Source organism: Danio aesculapii, chromosome 5 (genome assembly GCF_903798145.1).
Source record: "Danio aesculapii chromosome 5, fDanAes4.1, whole genome shotgun sequence".
NCBI lineage: Eukaryota > Metazoa > Chordata > Actinopteri > Cypriniformes > Danionidae > Danio > Danio aesculapii.
Genome location: NC_079439.1, coordinates 51,302,479 through 51,318,146, shown reverse-complemented (window position 1 = coordinate 51,318,146; position 15,668 = coordinate 51,302,479). Strand labels below are relative to the sequence as shown.

The 15,668-nt window shown below is 34.8% G+C and overlaps 1 protein-coding gene across 1 annotated transcript in view; it reads left to right on the top strand.

The window, feature by feature from the left end:
• tprn (taperin) overlaps positions 1-15,668 on the top strand; it is a 41,452-nt gene that overhangs the window by 21,656 nt on the left and 4,128 nt on the right. The window contains exons 2-3 of the mRNA XM_056458445.1: positions 8,937-9,135; positions 13,567-13,676. Coding sequence (XP_056314420.1) covers positions 8,937-9,135; positions 13,567-13,676 — 309 coding nt within the window. The remainder of the gene's footprint in view (positions 1-8,936; positions 9,136-13,566; positions 13,677-15,668) is intronic.

The window sequence follows — 15,668 nt, the reverse complement described above, 5'->3', positions numbered from 1 at the left end:
TACGAAAATGATTATACCGCCTCCCAATGGTGAATGCGGTTATACTCATGGCAAGTATTATTTGGTATTTTGGTCATTTATTTCACTAATTTGGCAAACGTCAAATGTCACTACATACATATACTATTACTACATACATATACTACAACTAATGTTGAGTGTGTAAGTGTATGAGTACATAGTGCATAAGTGCATAGTGTGCCATTTGGGACGCAGCTGTTGTCTTTAGATTGCTGTGCACACTTTGGATGCTGAAGCAGAATATTTTGTTATTCTGAAAAATAACATACAGTTGAAGTCAGTTTCACCAATCATAATTTTCTTAAGAAATCCATTTCTCTGTTCAAACATCTTTAAATGAAACATCTCAGATCAACATGATGTCAAAAGTCATACCAGAACTTCTGGATGTTTTAGCTGGAAACAAGTTGGTGAAGTTTCGACAACCTGATTAATTGAACTTGTTTGGGTGTAACTGCAGTATGGGGAAAATATCTTTGATGAAGGCCAGCAAGTGAGATAGATACAAGACAAATCAAAAACTTGTGTGAGCTTGACCTGAAACAGGTTGTCCGGGGGTTCTTAAAAAGTCTTAACTTTAAAAACAAAATTTTAGGCCTTAAAAGTCTTAAATTTACAGAAATATTGTCTTGTAGGTCTTGAATCGTTTTATACAGGTCTTCATTTTCCTTTGTTTTTGTACAGCTACCCAATCAATCCAACACACATCCAATCACCAACAATACATCTTTATAAAAATTTTAACAGTACTCTATTTGTAACTAATACTATAAAAGTTTGTTGTGCATACTGTACATTTAGTTTATTTAAGTTTTTATTTTTACGATCATAACAGCATATACAATGGTAAGGATGACAGTAACCATGAATAGACAACAATAAGGACAACAGATCAGATGACAGAATACCCCATAGAATATGACAGAACAAAACAGAGAAAAACTGACAACATGTACGTCAACAATGCTGATTTTCCTGAACATGGGGGCAATGAGACGAAGACAAATGTGAAGTACAAAGGAGAATGCAGGCAAGGGAATTTTGGCACAAATGGAACCCCATATTTTTTAAGGTTGTATGTATACAACTAGGGTCTGCTTGTTTTGACACATTATTTGAAATATGTCAATGTCAATGTCAATTTTATTTATATAGCACTATTAAAGGCGACCAAAGGTTGACCAATGTGCTGCACAATACAAATCACAAAGAGAAGGATCTAAAATTATAACTAAAACAAACAATTCTCGGTGATAAAATGTCAAATCAAAAAGCTAAGTTTTCAACCTAGATTTAAAAGCAGACAGAGATGATATAAACCTAATACAGAGAGGCAAAGCATTCCACAATCTAGGACCAGCTACTGCGAAAGCACAGTCACCCCTGCATTTCAGCCTCGACTTAGGGATGCATAATAATCTCTGGTTTGATGACCGAAGAGACTGACCAGACTGATGTTCAGTCAACAGGTCTGCCAGATAAGAAGGTGCCAAGCCATTTACTAATTTAAAAACCAAGAGAACCAAGATAAGTTTTTAAAAGTGACATGATAGTGCACAGGCAAGCAGTGCAAGAATGTAAGACTGGTGTGATGTGGTCATGTTTTTTGGTACCAGTCAAAAGCCTCGCAGCAGCATTTCGATCTAACTGTAAATGGGATCGAGTTGTCTGACTAATCCTAAAATATAGTTACAGTAGTCCAACCTAAAAGTAATAAAAGCATGAATTATAATTATTATTTCTAAAATAGGTTTTAAATATATGTCTAAGAAATAACTAAGTAGAATTTGTTTTTTCATGGGGAAAGTAAAAAAATTCTGCTGGGCCAAATAAATCCTTAGCATTAAGTTGTATATACAGTTGAAAACAGAATTATTAGCCCCCTTTTGAATTTTCTTTTCTTTTTTAAATATTTAGAAAAATATATATATATATATATATATATATATATATATATATATATATATATATATATATATATATATATATATATATATATATATATATAGAAATGTGTTTAAAAAGTTAAAAAAGAAATTGGGGAAAAAAAATAAACAGCGGGACTAAAAATTCAGGGGGGCTAATAATTCTGACTTTAACTGTAAGTCTAAAATTTAATTCTTGATGGTCTTAAAAAGTTTTAAATTTAACTTTGTGAAACCTGCAGAAACCCTGTGAAAGATGTTTGCATATGTTTGGTACTAAGCAAATTCATCCCAGGAACTAAATAACACGCTTTTGTCTCATCGTTAGTGGCAGTTCCATGCGTTGGAGTCGTTTGCTAATGCAGGAAAATGAAAAGCCTTTTTTGGACACAGCCAAAATATAGGCAAATCTGTCAGGACAAACTGATTCAGTGAGCCAATGGATGGATTCATTTTTAGGAAGATGACCCACAACACACTGCAAAACATGTAAAACACTGGGACAGAAAGTAGTAATAAAGCCTACATTTGTTGAAAATTAGTAACATTGTCTGCAAAATTGTACTCCATGGATACTCATGTCCACTTTGGTGTGGGAACAAATTTGCATTTAGGCAAAACTGTGAAAGTGTGAACATCAATTCCAAGAAACTCTAAGCCAGATATGCACAAAGTAGAACCCGCAGGCCAAAGTTGGCCCATTGTAACCTTTGATTTGGTCCACCATCCCATCTGAGAAGAGAGTGAGAGAGATGGAGGCAAATGCCTTTATAGTCATTTCTAATTTAACACAGCTTTATTTTGTGTGTTTGTTTTATTGCTGAGCTACAAAACTCAAATTAAATGTTTCAATAAAATATTGTAAATGAATCTGATTTGTAAAAATGTAAAAACCGTCACTCGATGGAGAGAGAACTATGCAGAAGATATCGGCGAGCAAATAAAAACTAAACAAATAAAGCAAAAACTAGTATAATTCTGTTATAAATGAGATTGTTTTTGTTTTTACTGCAATAAGTTTATTTTAAAAATGTAAAAATATACTGTATTAGTTAATATAAAGCAGTGTTTTCCGGTCATTTTTAAACATTATTAAATAAATTAGGAAATCACCCATGGAAACTATATTTACCTTTTTGCCCACCAGCCTCAATCAAGTTTGGTTTTTGGCACTTTGTAAGAAAAAGATTGGGCACCCCTGCTCTAGGCTGTAATTAAAATTAATGGACAGTGAACACATTTACAGATTTACACATTTACTGATAATGATATATTATTAATCATCTTTCTTTTATTTTACAAAATAAAATTAAAAACTATTTTATATAGATAATCTTTTTATTATATTATTTTTAGACTATTTTTAAAAAGAGTTAACAAATAAAGCATCCAAGAAGTTAGGTTTGTTTCATTTCAGGAGGCATGACATGCAAAATGTTATGAGTTAATCATTTAGGTATTACTTACATATTTTCTCTTTCTTTTTAGAAAAAAAAATGGACCAATTTGACTACACACCCAGTTTATGTCAATTGTGTTACGCAACAACAAAATATCTGGCTACACTACATTTCTAAAATAGATTAAATGGTGTTTGAAAACAAAAGAGTAATGCAGTAAACTATCAATATTGTGAAATATTACTATATATTTTTTGTTTTCTTTTACAACTGTGATGGCTATTACTTTATAGTTCATTAAAGATCATTTTAAACAGTAATCCTTCAGAAATCAAACAAATTTTCTGATTTGGAGCTCAAGTAATCTTGAAAACTGAAAAATAACATACAGTTGAAGTCAGAATTATTGGCCCCCCTGTTTATTTTTTCCCCAATTTCTGTTTAACAGAGAGAAGATTTTTTTTAACACATTTCTGAACATAATAGTATTAATAACTCATTTCTAATAACTGATTTATTTTATCTTTGCCATGATGACAGTAAATAATATCTTACTAGATGTTTTTCAAGACACTTCTATTCAGCTTAAAGTGACATTTAAAGGCCTAACTAGGTTAATAAGTTAACTAGGCAGGTTAGGATAATTAGGCAAGTTATTGTATAATGATGGTTTGCTTTGTTGACTATCGAAACAAAATAGTTTAAAGGGGCTAATAATTTTGACTTTAAAATGGTTTTTAAAAATTAAAAACTGCTTTTATTCTAGCCGAAATAAAACAAATAAGACTTTCTCCAGAAGAAAAAACATTATCAGACATACTGTGAAAATTTCTTTGCTCTGTTAAACATAATTTGGGAAATATTTAAAATAGAAAAATAAATGTTCAAAGGGGGGCTAATATTCTGACAACTGTATATCTCCAAGACTTTAGAATGGCTGTGTGTGTGCAGTATGTTAGCATTTACCTGCTGTTTTGAGGATATTTGCCCTCTATGTTTAAGGTGCGCTAAACTGAAAGGAAATAAAGTTAATCTGAATGGCACATGACGGTAAATAATTAGAGGGTATATAAGGTCAAGTTTATTACACCAATTAAACATCACTCTATTAAATGTGGCCTTTGTCCAGTTGTTTTGCTGGGTGTGACACGCAGAGGCATGTTCTCAGCCTTTATGTATTAAACATGCATATATGTGCATGTTGCTGAGTAGGGGCATGTGATTGAGATTAGAGTAGATTTAGGACAGCGCTGACACACACACACACACACACACACACACACACACAAAACATAGGGCACAGATAGAGAGCAGGTGACTGTCACTATAGGGTTCTTTGGAACACTGAATATTTAGTAGCTCTTCTGTTGGCAGTTCACATTAAAATCAGACAACACAGCATTTATTTGTCAAGTCAAAGCTAAAAAAAAGCATTAAAGAGCACCTATGATGAAAATCATCTTTTGTAAGCTGTTTGGACAGAACTGTGTGTAGGTGTAGTGTGTCCACAGTCATATTGTGGTGATATAAAGATAATAAGTCTCTTTTTTTAATTTCCCGATGTTAAAATAGGGTATAAATCCCTACCATTTTGAGGCCCACCCCAATGTAACGTAGGAGTGCGGTTTCCCCACCCACCGAATCGATTGACAGCCGCATATTAACATGCCTCGGTAGTAACACACATAATCATATCAACAAGACAGAACATGTGCAAAGCAACTGGGATTAAAAGATCTGTTCAGCTCTCTGTGATCATCAATCATCATCAAATGTGATCAAGAATGAGTTTTACAGGTTTAACACGTTTAAAACGTGTGTAATAAAAAAAAAAGAAGGTAAAATCACTGTAATTCATCGCCACAGCTACTTGTCAGTACAATTATAAAAGAATATGCTTTAATCCCAGTTTGTGGATGTTAAATCAGGTTTATTTTGTACATTAACATAACGAATATCCATACAGCAGTGGATATTAACATGTATCCTGTCATATTTGCCATGCAAAAACAGTGCAAAGTTAAACGCACGCGCTGTGTGTGTGCGTGAACTTTGTAGTGACATTGTGTGACACATTGTGGCAGAAAGTCTTGAATTAACTCCACAACAAATGCATCAAATAATCATTGGTAAAGTTCTTACTGTAATATTTCTCAAAAACATTACATGGGATCTGCTTCCTTCATGTCTGTCACTGTGCTGTTTATCTGATGCAGCCAGAGTTTGAGGCACACTCTGACAAACATGTGTATCAGAGCTGAAAATTACAAACTTCTGAAAGGTAAAATAAACAATCTGATGGGTGTTTTGAGCTGAAATTTTACAGACACATTCTGAAGACACAAAAGGCTTATCTTAAATCCTGAAAAAGGGGTAAAATAGGTGCCCTTTAAGGATTCAAGGTGACACTTTTGAGATCTTCCTCAACTCTGATATAACATCATTAAATAGAATGAAAACCCCCATAATGAAAGTCATAATTTACTCATCCGCACTTGTTCCAAACCTGTTTGAGTTTGTCTTCTGTTGAACAGGAAAGGAAATTAACTGAAGAATGTTGGAAAAAAATAGCCCTTGACTTGCATTGCAGTTCTGTTTCTGTCGTGGCTGTAAATGGCTGATTTCTATCCAACATTTTTCAGAATATCTTTCAACAGTAGAAAGAAATTAATAAGAATCGCTAAGGTGTAAATGAGTAAATGGTGATGTAATTTCCATTTTTGGGTGAACCGGAACCCAGAAAACTCCCAATAGGGACCACAAATTGACACATATTCTTGTGGTTATGTATTATGTACAATGATGTTAATACATTATAAATATTATTACTAAACTACAACATGCAATAAAGAAATGACAGTTTCTGTTAAAATAAAAGCCAATAAAACAGATGTGTCAATTATGGCAGAAATTCTGGCATGCATCTTTATGTGAATACATCAAGAATTATTAGGTAGCATGTTCTTTTTTGGGGAGGGGGTCACTGTAATGTGAACTTAACCCCAGTAGGTTAGTAGGCTTGGGTTCAGGAGACACTGGCAGTTCATTTAACCCAAGTGGGTTAGGAGGCTTTGATTCAGCAGGCACTGGCAGTTCATTTAACCACAGTGGGTCAGGAGGCTTTGATTCAGGATCTACTGGCAGTTCATATGCCCCCAAGGCTCCTGGTCCACTGGGGTTAGCTGAACTGCCAGTGCTCCATGAACCAAAGCATCCTGACCCACTAGGGTCAGCTGAAATGCCAGTGGTTCCTGAACCAGAGCCCCCTGACCCACTGTGGGTGTATGACCCCCTTGTGCCTGTCTTTGACCATCCGCCTGTTTATTGATTTCGACTCTGGACCCTGTATACATCTGTATCTGTATGTTGGATCCGCAACTCCGTTGTCAGCGTCCCTTCCCATTACAGAAGACTCAGCAACTAGTGTGTGTGTCTGTGCTGCTTTTAAAGTCCATGTAATCCATTCTGAACAGCTTCAGGTGTGTGTGTGTGTGTGTGTGTGTGTGTGTGTGTGGGTGTGTTAGCAATCAGCGGAAAACGGGAACAGGTGTGTGTGGTGCATGACAGGATTTGTAGTCCATATGGTGACATATTTGTAGTCCTGTGTAAAAGTGAATGATTCCCAGGGATCTACAAGCCTGGATCGCTGGTTATTGTGACAGTTAAACTTTACAATAAGGTTTTATTAGTTAATGTATTTACTAACATGACCTAAGTATGAACAATACTTGTACAGCATTTATTAATCATAGTTCAACATTCACTAATGCATTATTAACATCCGGGCAGCATGGTGGCGCAATGGGTAGCACAACCGCAAGAACAGCAAGAAGGTTGCTGGTTCGAGCCCCGGCTGGGTCAGTTGGCATTTCTGTGTGGAGTTTGCATGTTCTCCTGTGTTGGTGTGGGTTTCCTCCGGGTGCTCCGGTTTCCGCCACAAGTCCAAAAACATGTGGTATAGGTGAATTGGGTAGGCTAAATTGTTCTGGCGTATGTGTGTAAATGAGTGTGTATGGATGTTTCTCAGTGATGGGTTGCAGCTGGAAGGGCATCCGCTGCGTAAAACATATGCTGGATAAGTTGGCGGTTCATTCTGCTGTGGCGACCCCAGACTAATAAAGGGACTAAGCCGAAAAGAATGTACCGTGAGTTAACAAACTAACAATAATTGACTGTATTTTCATTAACTAAGGTTAACTAACATGAACAAATTCTGTAATAAATGTATTGTTTATTGTTTGTTTGTGTTAGTGAATGCATTAACTAACATTAACTAATACAACCTTATGTAAAGTGCTACCTGTTTTTGTTCATGTTAATGTATTATTTGGATTAACGGCGACTTAAAGGGAAGGGTCAGCTGTTTATTTTTTACAGTACAATTTAAAATAACAACGTACACAATAAGTTCTTTGTATCAGATGATTAAATGGTAGTAGACTCTAAAGACACTTAATATAAAAATGAACCTAAGATAATAATAATGGTGTATAAATATGGTAATTGTTCAATGCTGTGTTATATTTCAAAATATTACAGTATACTTCCATACGTTTGCTCTTAGATCACTTGAATTTCTTGACATGGATTGACATTTCTGCATTTATGACCATGTCTGACTTAGTAAGGAGAACCAAATAAAACAATAAGGACACTGTTGTCTGTTAATGCTTAATTTTTTGACAGACGTTTTCCATTCATTTGCATTATTGCGTAGTTAAAAAAACATTTCAGTTTGTTATCCTGGATGTACATAATTATCAAGCGCAAAGAACTGGGTTAGTTCACCTCAAATTCAATTAAATTCAATCCATGTTTATTTATATAGCGCTTTTACAATGTATATTGTGTCAAAGCAGCTTAACATAATTCTAGTAAAGTCCAGATTTCAGAGTTGAAGTTAAGTTTAGTTCAGATCAGTGTGGTTTAAATTTCACTGCTAAAAGTTCAAACACTGAAGAGCAAATTCATCGATGTGCAGCTCCACAAGTCCCGATCCGAGCAAGCCAGTGGCAACAGTGGCGAGGGAAAAAACTTTAACGTTGACAAAGTGAAGAGGCAAAAACAAATGTAAACAGTCTGTCATTATTTACTCATTTTTCACTTGTTCCAAACCTTTTAACAGATATTTTGAAAAATGTTGGAAACCTGTAACCATTGACTACTATTGTAAAGTTTTTCCTACTATGAAAGTCAATGGGTTTTCAGCATTCTTTAAAATATCGTCTCCTGTATTCAACTGAATTAAAGAAACTCAGGTTTAAAAACACTTGAGGGAATGTAAATAGCCAGTCTATTGAATGAACTATCCCTTTAAGTTTCGCAAAACATATATTTGTTTTGGTTTGGACCTGGCATTGTTCCATAGCGCTGTACATGTATTTGCACACCTTAATATTTGACACATTATAGAATCATCTGAAAGTTCATATTTCTCCAAAAACAACACCAAATCTAATACACGTGAAATGTCTCAGAAATGTTAAAGAAATCAAACTATCCCGCTTTAACTTAAAAGAGTGATGAAAGAGTTCACATGCAATGCTGGTCTGAATTCTAACCAACTGTTCTTTGACTTCATTCACCACAGTTAAAAATATCCTTCAACGAGTCCAGTCTGCAGAGTACCTTCGAATACCCGGCTGAGGGCAGCGCATGGGACAGCGGAGAGGACGAGGAGGAAGCTGAAGAAAAAGGAGGAGAAGATGATGGAGGGATCATTACAGGGAGGATAAGCATTCCTCGCGCCAGCTACACCAGCTCACCCACTCACTCCAGCAACTCCACGGGTGAGTAAGTCCAGAAGAATGACAGGAAATAGACAATGGGAGGAAAGCGCAGAAACCATGGATGAGATGAACAGGAAATTCACATACTATATTTACGAACCGATGGCCAGATTAACAGCTTGTGCCAGCGTAAACCCTCTTTTGGCATTATAAAAATGGTCAGGATTTGCTAAAGACGTGCAATGAAAAAATGGGATTATGAGATTGTAGTGATGTGCAATCAATGAATTTGGTCTAAAATGTATATCACTGTATATCACTATCAGCTTTTGTGATGCAACTCTTAGAAGTTCAAGGTAGGGCTGCACAATACAGTTGAAGTCAGATTTATTAGCCAGAAAATTATTATTAGATTATTTCCCTGAAAGAGAAGTTGTAACATTACCGGTAATTTGCTGGAATGCTGCGCTGTGTGAACGCAGAAGGAAGATTGCCAGAAAGAGTGTGTTCACGATTAGAACACGCTGACATGAGATGTCTACTCCAGCCAATCAGAACATTCAGACTCACTCACATCCGCGGTTGTTTATGAAAATAAAATTTTCCAGACACATTTAGCTGCTAGATGTTAGTCAGATAACGTTTCTATGTTCCTTCTTAATGTCAACTGTGTAAAAAATTATCGATTAAATTGCTTATGATAAACCTCTGTTTGTTTACCTTTAAGCTCCGCTTTAGTTGCTTTAGCACACACACATGTTATGTCCATCTCGACATGTGAAAGTGTTCCTCCATATGTTTTCATCGAAGTTGTTCACAATACTTATCCATCCACAGAATTTGTAATGTAGTCAAATGTGTGAACATTTAGCTGCGGTTGGCGCTTCAGCCTTTGGATGTCTCTGGGACAAGCAGCTGCACGAATGCTAAAGCTTTAAGTAAAAATCAAAATCATTAACAAAAGCCCGACCCCTTCTATGTTTACAAACACAAGCGCAGCCGTTTAGAGGTGATTTCTGGTTAATGATGTCAGAATTTACCGGTATTTTGGAATGGATGTGTGAATGGTCTTTTTCCGGTAACTTCCCAGATATTTACCGGTATTACTGTGTAAAAAGGGTTTATGTTTCCATCCACTTATTTTTCTGCGCATTTTGGATATGCACATAAAAAAACGGTCAATGGAAACGTCAAGATTTGAAAATGTGCATAAAAAACACATGCACATTTTTTTATACATTTTTTATTCAATAAGAAAAGATGCGCATAAACCATGATGGAAACACTTTTACAGAACAAATTCCAGAATGCGCATTAAAAAAAGTCATGTGATTTTGTTATAAGAGATCATGTGATGATAAAAATGTGTGTGAAAGGACAAACCAGCAGGCTGAGCACATTGTAAAACATCTGAAATATTATTTTGGTCATTTTTAGTCAAGAGCTTCTGTATTCCACGTCTCAAACTTTCAAATGCCACCACATGTTCATTTCAGGTCAGCATACTATCTTCTGAAGTGCAAGTAATTAATTTAATGAAAATTCACGCAGCTTCTCCTGGATGGAAACGCTGCTTTATTATCTTTGGATGGAAACATAGCTTGTGTGAGGGTTTTAAAATCATTCAGGCATATGAAATTGTAACTTTGGCAAATGAATAACTAAATTTTATTGAATTGTTTATAAAATAAAGACTATGCAGTATTGTTTTTCATTTGATTGTGCAATTACTGTATACCCGAATAAGGTTTTGAGGTTCCTCGGAAAACAATAAAACGCTGTTTATTTAATTTGTTAATGGAATTTCTCTTTAATCATATTTTATGCACCGCTTTACAGAATCATCCCAATCTATCTAAAATGATAATTTTTTTTCCAAATAGTTATTTAACATAACATACAAATTGTATTCATATCGCAATATATATCGCAGAAAAAAAATAGAATCTAATGTTGGTTAACGAATTTTGATGTTGTCACTGATGTGACTGCACTGGGACACAAAGACAGTTTGCAGAAAGCACAGCGGTTGCTAAGTGGTTGCTAAGGTGTTGGTAAGGCATAGCTAGGAGGTTGCTAGAGTGTTCTGAGTGGTTACTAGGCATTTGCTAGGGTACACTGGGATTCCAGAGACATTTAAAATTATTTATACTCTGAACAGTCTGCAGTGCATAACACAACTTTTGGTTGTATAGTTTTTTTTTTTTTATTTGCCGGGTTTATTAAAATGTAATATTTCACATTATTTTATACAAAAACTATAAATCTTATCAGCATGAGGAGATATAGCAACAATCTTGCATGCAGGTGACACTTTTTGGCCAAATTTTTGCCTTGTAGCATGATCGGCCTAGGAGGAGATATGTCTGTTTTCAAGGACAGAGTAGGATAACAGAATGCTGGCTTTCTCAAGCTAGCATAAAAATATTGCAATGTTAGATCTTACCAATATCGTGCAAGCCTAGTTCAAGGGACAGTTCATCAATATTTACTCACTCTCAAGTGGTTCCAGGGCTGGGTGATAAGACAAAAGATCTTGACTACATGTAAAAAGGACTATTTCTTTTTTACATTTTTAAAGTATCGACTCTAAAATGTACTTTATTTCGAACTTCAGGGCGAATGTTCGAATAAAGATTAAAAATGTAGAAATATAAAATAAATATTAAACAAATTATTTAAAAAACGAATGATTACAGGTATGATTACAGAAAAATATCACTAAATAAAATGCAAAATATAAACATTGTACTTTTAAGATTGCAAAGTACACCTCATTTTGAAAAGGAGCATTTTGACCCATTTCTCAGTGAATATAGGTCACACCCTACCTGACAAAAGTCTTGTCGTTGATTGTAAGAGCAGCAAATAATAACTTGACTTCCAGTTGATCATTTGGGAAAAATGGCAGAAGGTAGATTTTTCTGATGAATCATCTGTTAAACTGCATCCCAATCATCACAAATACTGCAGAAGACCTATTGGACCCCACATGGACCCAAGATTGTCACAGAAATCAGTCAAGTTTGGTGAAGAAAAAATCATGGTTTGAGTTTACATTCAGTATTGGGGTGTGCGAGAGATCTGCAGAGTGGATGGCAACATCAACAGCCTGAGATAAAGACATTTGTGCTGTTCATTACATTACAAACCACGGGAGAGGGCAAATTCTTCAGCAGGATAGCGCTCCTTCTCATTCTTCAGCCTCCACATCAAAGTTCCTAAAAGCAAAGAAGGTCAATGTGCTCCAGGATTGGCCAACACGGTCACCAGACATGAACATTATTGAGCATGTCTGGGGTAAGATGAAGGAGGAGGCATTGAAGATGAATCCAAATAATCTTGAACTCTGGGAGTCCTGCAGGAACGCTTTCTTTGCCATTCCAGATGACTAATGTAGATACTCTACATTATTTCTGTTAAGTGACAAGACTTTTATCTAAGCAAAGTCAGACCTTACTGTCTTAAAGCACCAAAAAGCCATCAACATATTTTATTTTGGTCATATAAGCGTAATCTAGAGGCCTTTGCCTTTCATATAAGCCACTTCTGATACTAAATGATAAACTAGAAGTCAAGTTATTATTTGATGCTCCTAAAACTTGGATAGACAAGACTTTTTTCAGGTATATTTTGATGCTGTTTATTAAACAGATATATTTATTAAAATAATATTTTTGTCACTTTAGTAACTACATTAGTATATAATTTGTGTTTCTCTTGGTTTTTCTCTTTTTTTTTTTTTACATTTATTTAATATTTTTCCCTAGCACACACATTTGGGCTAATCATTTTTGGATCGTTATCGTAACATATTTTGTTCGATTAGCTCCTGATTTGGCTTCAGTACTGACTAATAAAATGTATATGCACAAATATAATATTGTAAAGCATCCTATAGAAAATCTGATATTAAATGAGGGGTGTACTCGTATATGCTAAACACTGTATTTTGTAACACCACAAAATTAATGATAGAACATGGTGTGAAATGATACTTTTATTTTGCCCATACAGTACTGAGAGTAGCAAATACTATAGAATCTAATGGATACAGCTTTCCAACATTAAAAAAAAACCATCTTATTTTGTGTTTAACAGAGGAAACACACATGTGAAGGCTGTAAATGATGACAGAATTTCAGTTTTTGGGTCAACTATCGCTTTCAGTGTCGAATGCTTAGCAATTTGTGATCTGTTTCTTGTATTTAGTATGATTCTATTCATGCTGAAGTTCTTCATGGGTCTTGATTTGAGCAATGTTGACACCTGCTGGACAGTCATGCAGTTACATTTATTGCCTTTGGTTAGTTGTCAAATAACAACGACACAATGAATAATTAATACAAGTATACAGGGAAAAGTGTACATTATGAAAGCGTAACAATATTGATTCATATTGTGTCCTTATTTAAATATATTAATATGATGTTTACTTTCATTCTGCTATGGCTCTGTAGAGTAATGATTTCTTTCTCCTTATGTCCTCAGATCTGTCCAGTTATACACCCAAACACTCAGTAGAGTTTAACGCCTGGCAAGAACACAAGCTTGATGAGTCTACTTCAGAAGATACTTCACAGCCTACAGAGGAGGTCATGGTAAGACATAAAATCATATGCACAGCTGTAGTGTACGTTCAAAAGACTCTCTTCTGCATGTTCTGCTGCTGTGTATTCTCGGCGGTTACTTACCTGACTTTATAGGGAAGGACATAATAATATTCAGCTCCTTAAAATATTGTTCTTGTGTGTATGGAATGCATAGGCAAGGAAATCATGGATTTAGTATTTACAACTACAAACAAGAAAAGAAAATGAGTTAACTAATATCTCATTTTGAAGAGTGATAATAATATAAAATAAAGCATAAGAAGGGCAGCACAGTGCCTCAGTGGAGGCATGAACTACATGGATTGAATGAACTACATTGCCCATAGTGTATATGTGTGAATGTGACAGTGTATGGGTGTTTCCCAGTACTGGGTTGCAGTTGGATGGGCATCTGCTGTGTAAAACATACTAAGTTGGCGGTTCGTTTTGCTGTGAATAAAGGGACTAAGGGAGTAAACCGAAGGAAAAAGAAAGCATATGAGAATGTTTTCTCAATTCTTAAATTACATTTTAAAACATTAAAATCAAAGAAAGTTATATTTTAATGAATTATTATGAATATTTCAAATGTAATAGTGATCCATTTGTTACGAAACGAATGCAGAATATTTTAAAATATCAATGCCAAAATGGCAGTACACATGATAACATTTCTGTATACAGTGTTTAAATGGTAGTCTACATGTTTTACGTTATTCATTATTGCTTATCAATAAAGGGCAGATATTTACTTGTGGGTAGTGTACCAGTGTTTGGGTAACACATTACAAGTAATGCGAGTTATGTAATATAACTTTTCTAAGTAATGAGTAAAGTAATGCATTACTTAAAAAAAATAAGAAATAATATTTGAGTTACTTTTTAGTTTAATTAATTAGCTTTTAAAAAATAAATTGCTGAATTAAAATGAAAGTAGCTACAATGAATCACGCAGTCAATGAGAGAATGTGTTCATTATTTTGAACGCATCAAAGAAAAGGAAATGGGGATTATAGGCTCAATAGACAGTGATTTTACTTAAGACAAATAATAGAAAAGTAGCAAACACATTGCTTTAAACTTTCATTAATCTGTATATATGGCATGTAGAGCTCTGGGGTCAGGAAGTTGTGTTTTTTAAAGGTAAATAAAGGTTATACAGTGTGTTGTTCATTGCAGAGCTCCTCTATTTAATAATAATAATAATAATAAAAAAAAACTAGTTCTGAAAGTGATCAAGGTTCAATCAGGTTATAAAAGTAACTCAAAAGTAATGTAACTCATTTTTTCAAGTAACACAACTAGTTACTTTTTTGGGGGAGTAACTCAATAATGTAATGCATTACTTTCAAAAATAACTTACCCCAACACTGCTTTCTACCTTTTTCAAGTACAAAACAACACATACCGATTTGTTTCACTGACTTGATGAGGACATTACATAGACGTCCATTGTTTTTGTATCATGCATGATACGGTCTATAACCTAAGCCCACCCCTAAACCCAACCCTCATAGAAACAAGTGCCAAAAATTAGATACTAATAAAAATATATTCTGGCCAATCTATATGCACTTTTATTTAGTGTGGACCAGTGAAATGTCCTCACTAGTGGGTCATTTTGATATCTTACTATAAGTGAGGACAATATGGTATATGCACACAGACTTTTCATTTTCAGCCAACCAGCCCCAGGGCTTCCGGTGAATTCTCATCCCATTCAAAATTGCCGTGTTTGAGATTTCTTTAAAAAAACAGCGATCTTCACTGCTTGGCTGAAATAAGATATAAAGTGGGTATTAGACCAAACAAGAAGCACTGCATTAGATTTCATTTTTCCACGCCATGTCTTTATAATATGGAAATTAATTTTACCCCAGTATTCTCAATGAAGTTTCTGCGCCAGCCTGCTGCTAATGACGGTACCTGCATTTAAACGTTTTTCCATTATTTTTTTTTACGCCTGAACAACGAAATAAATGCATAAGACTATTTAACAGA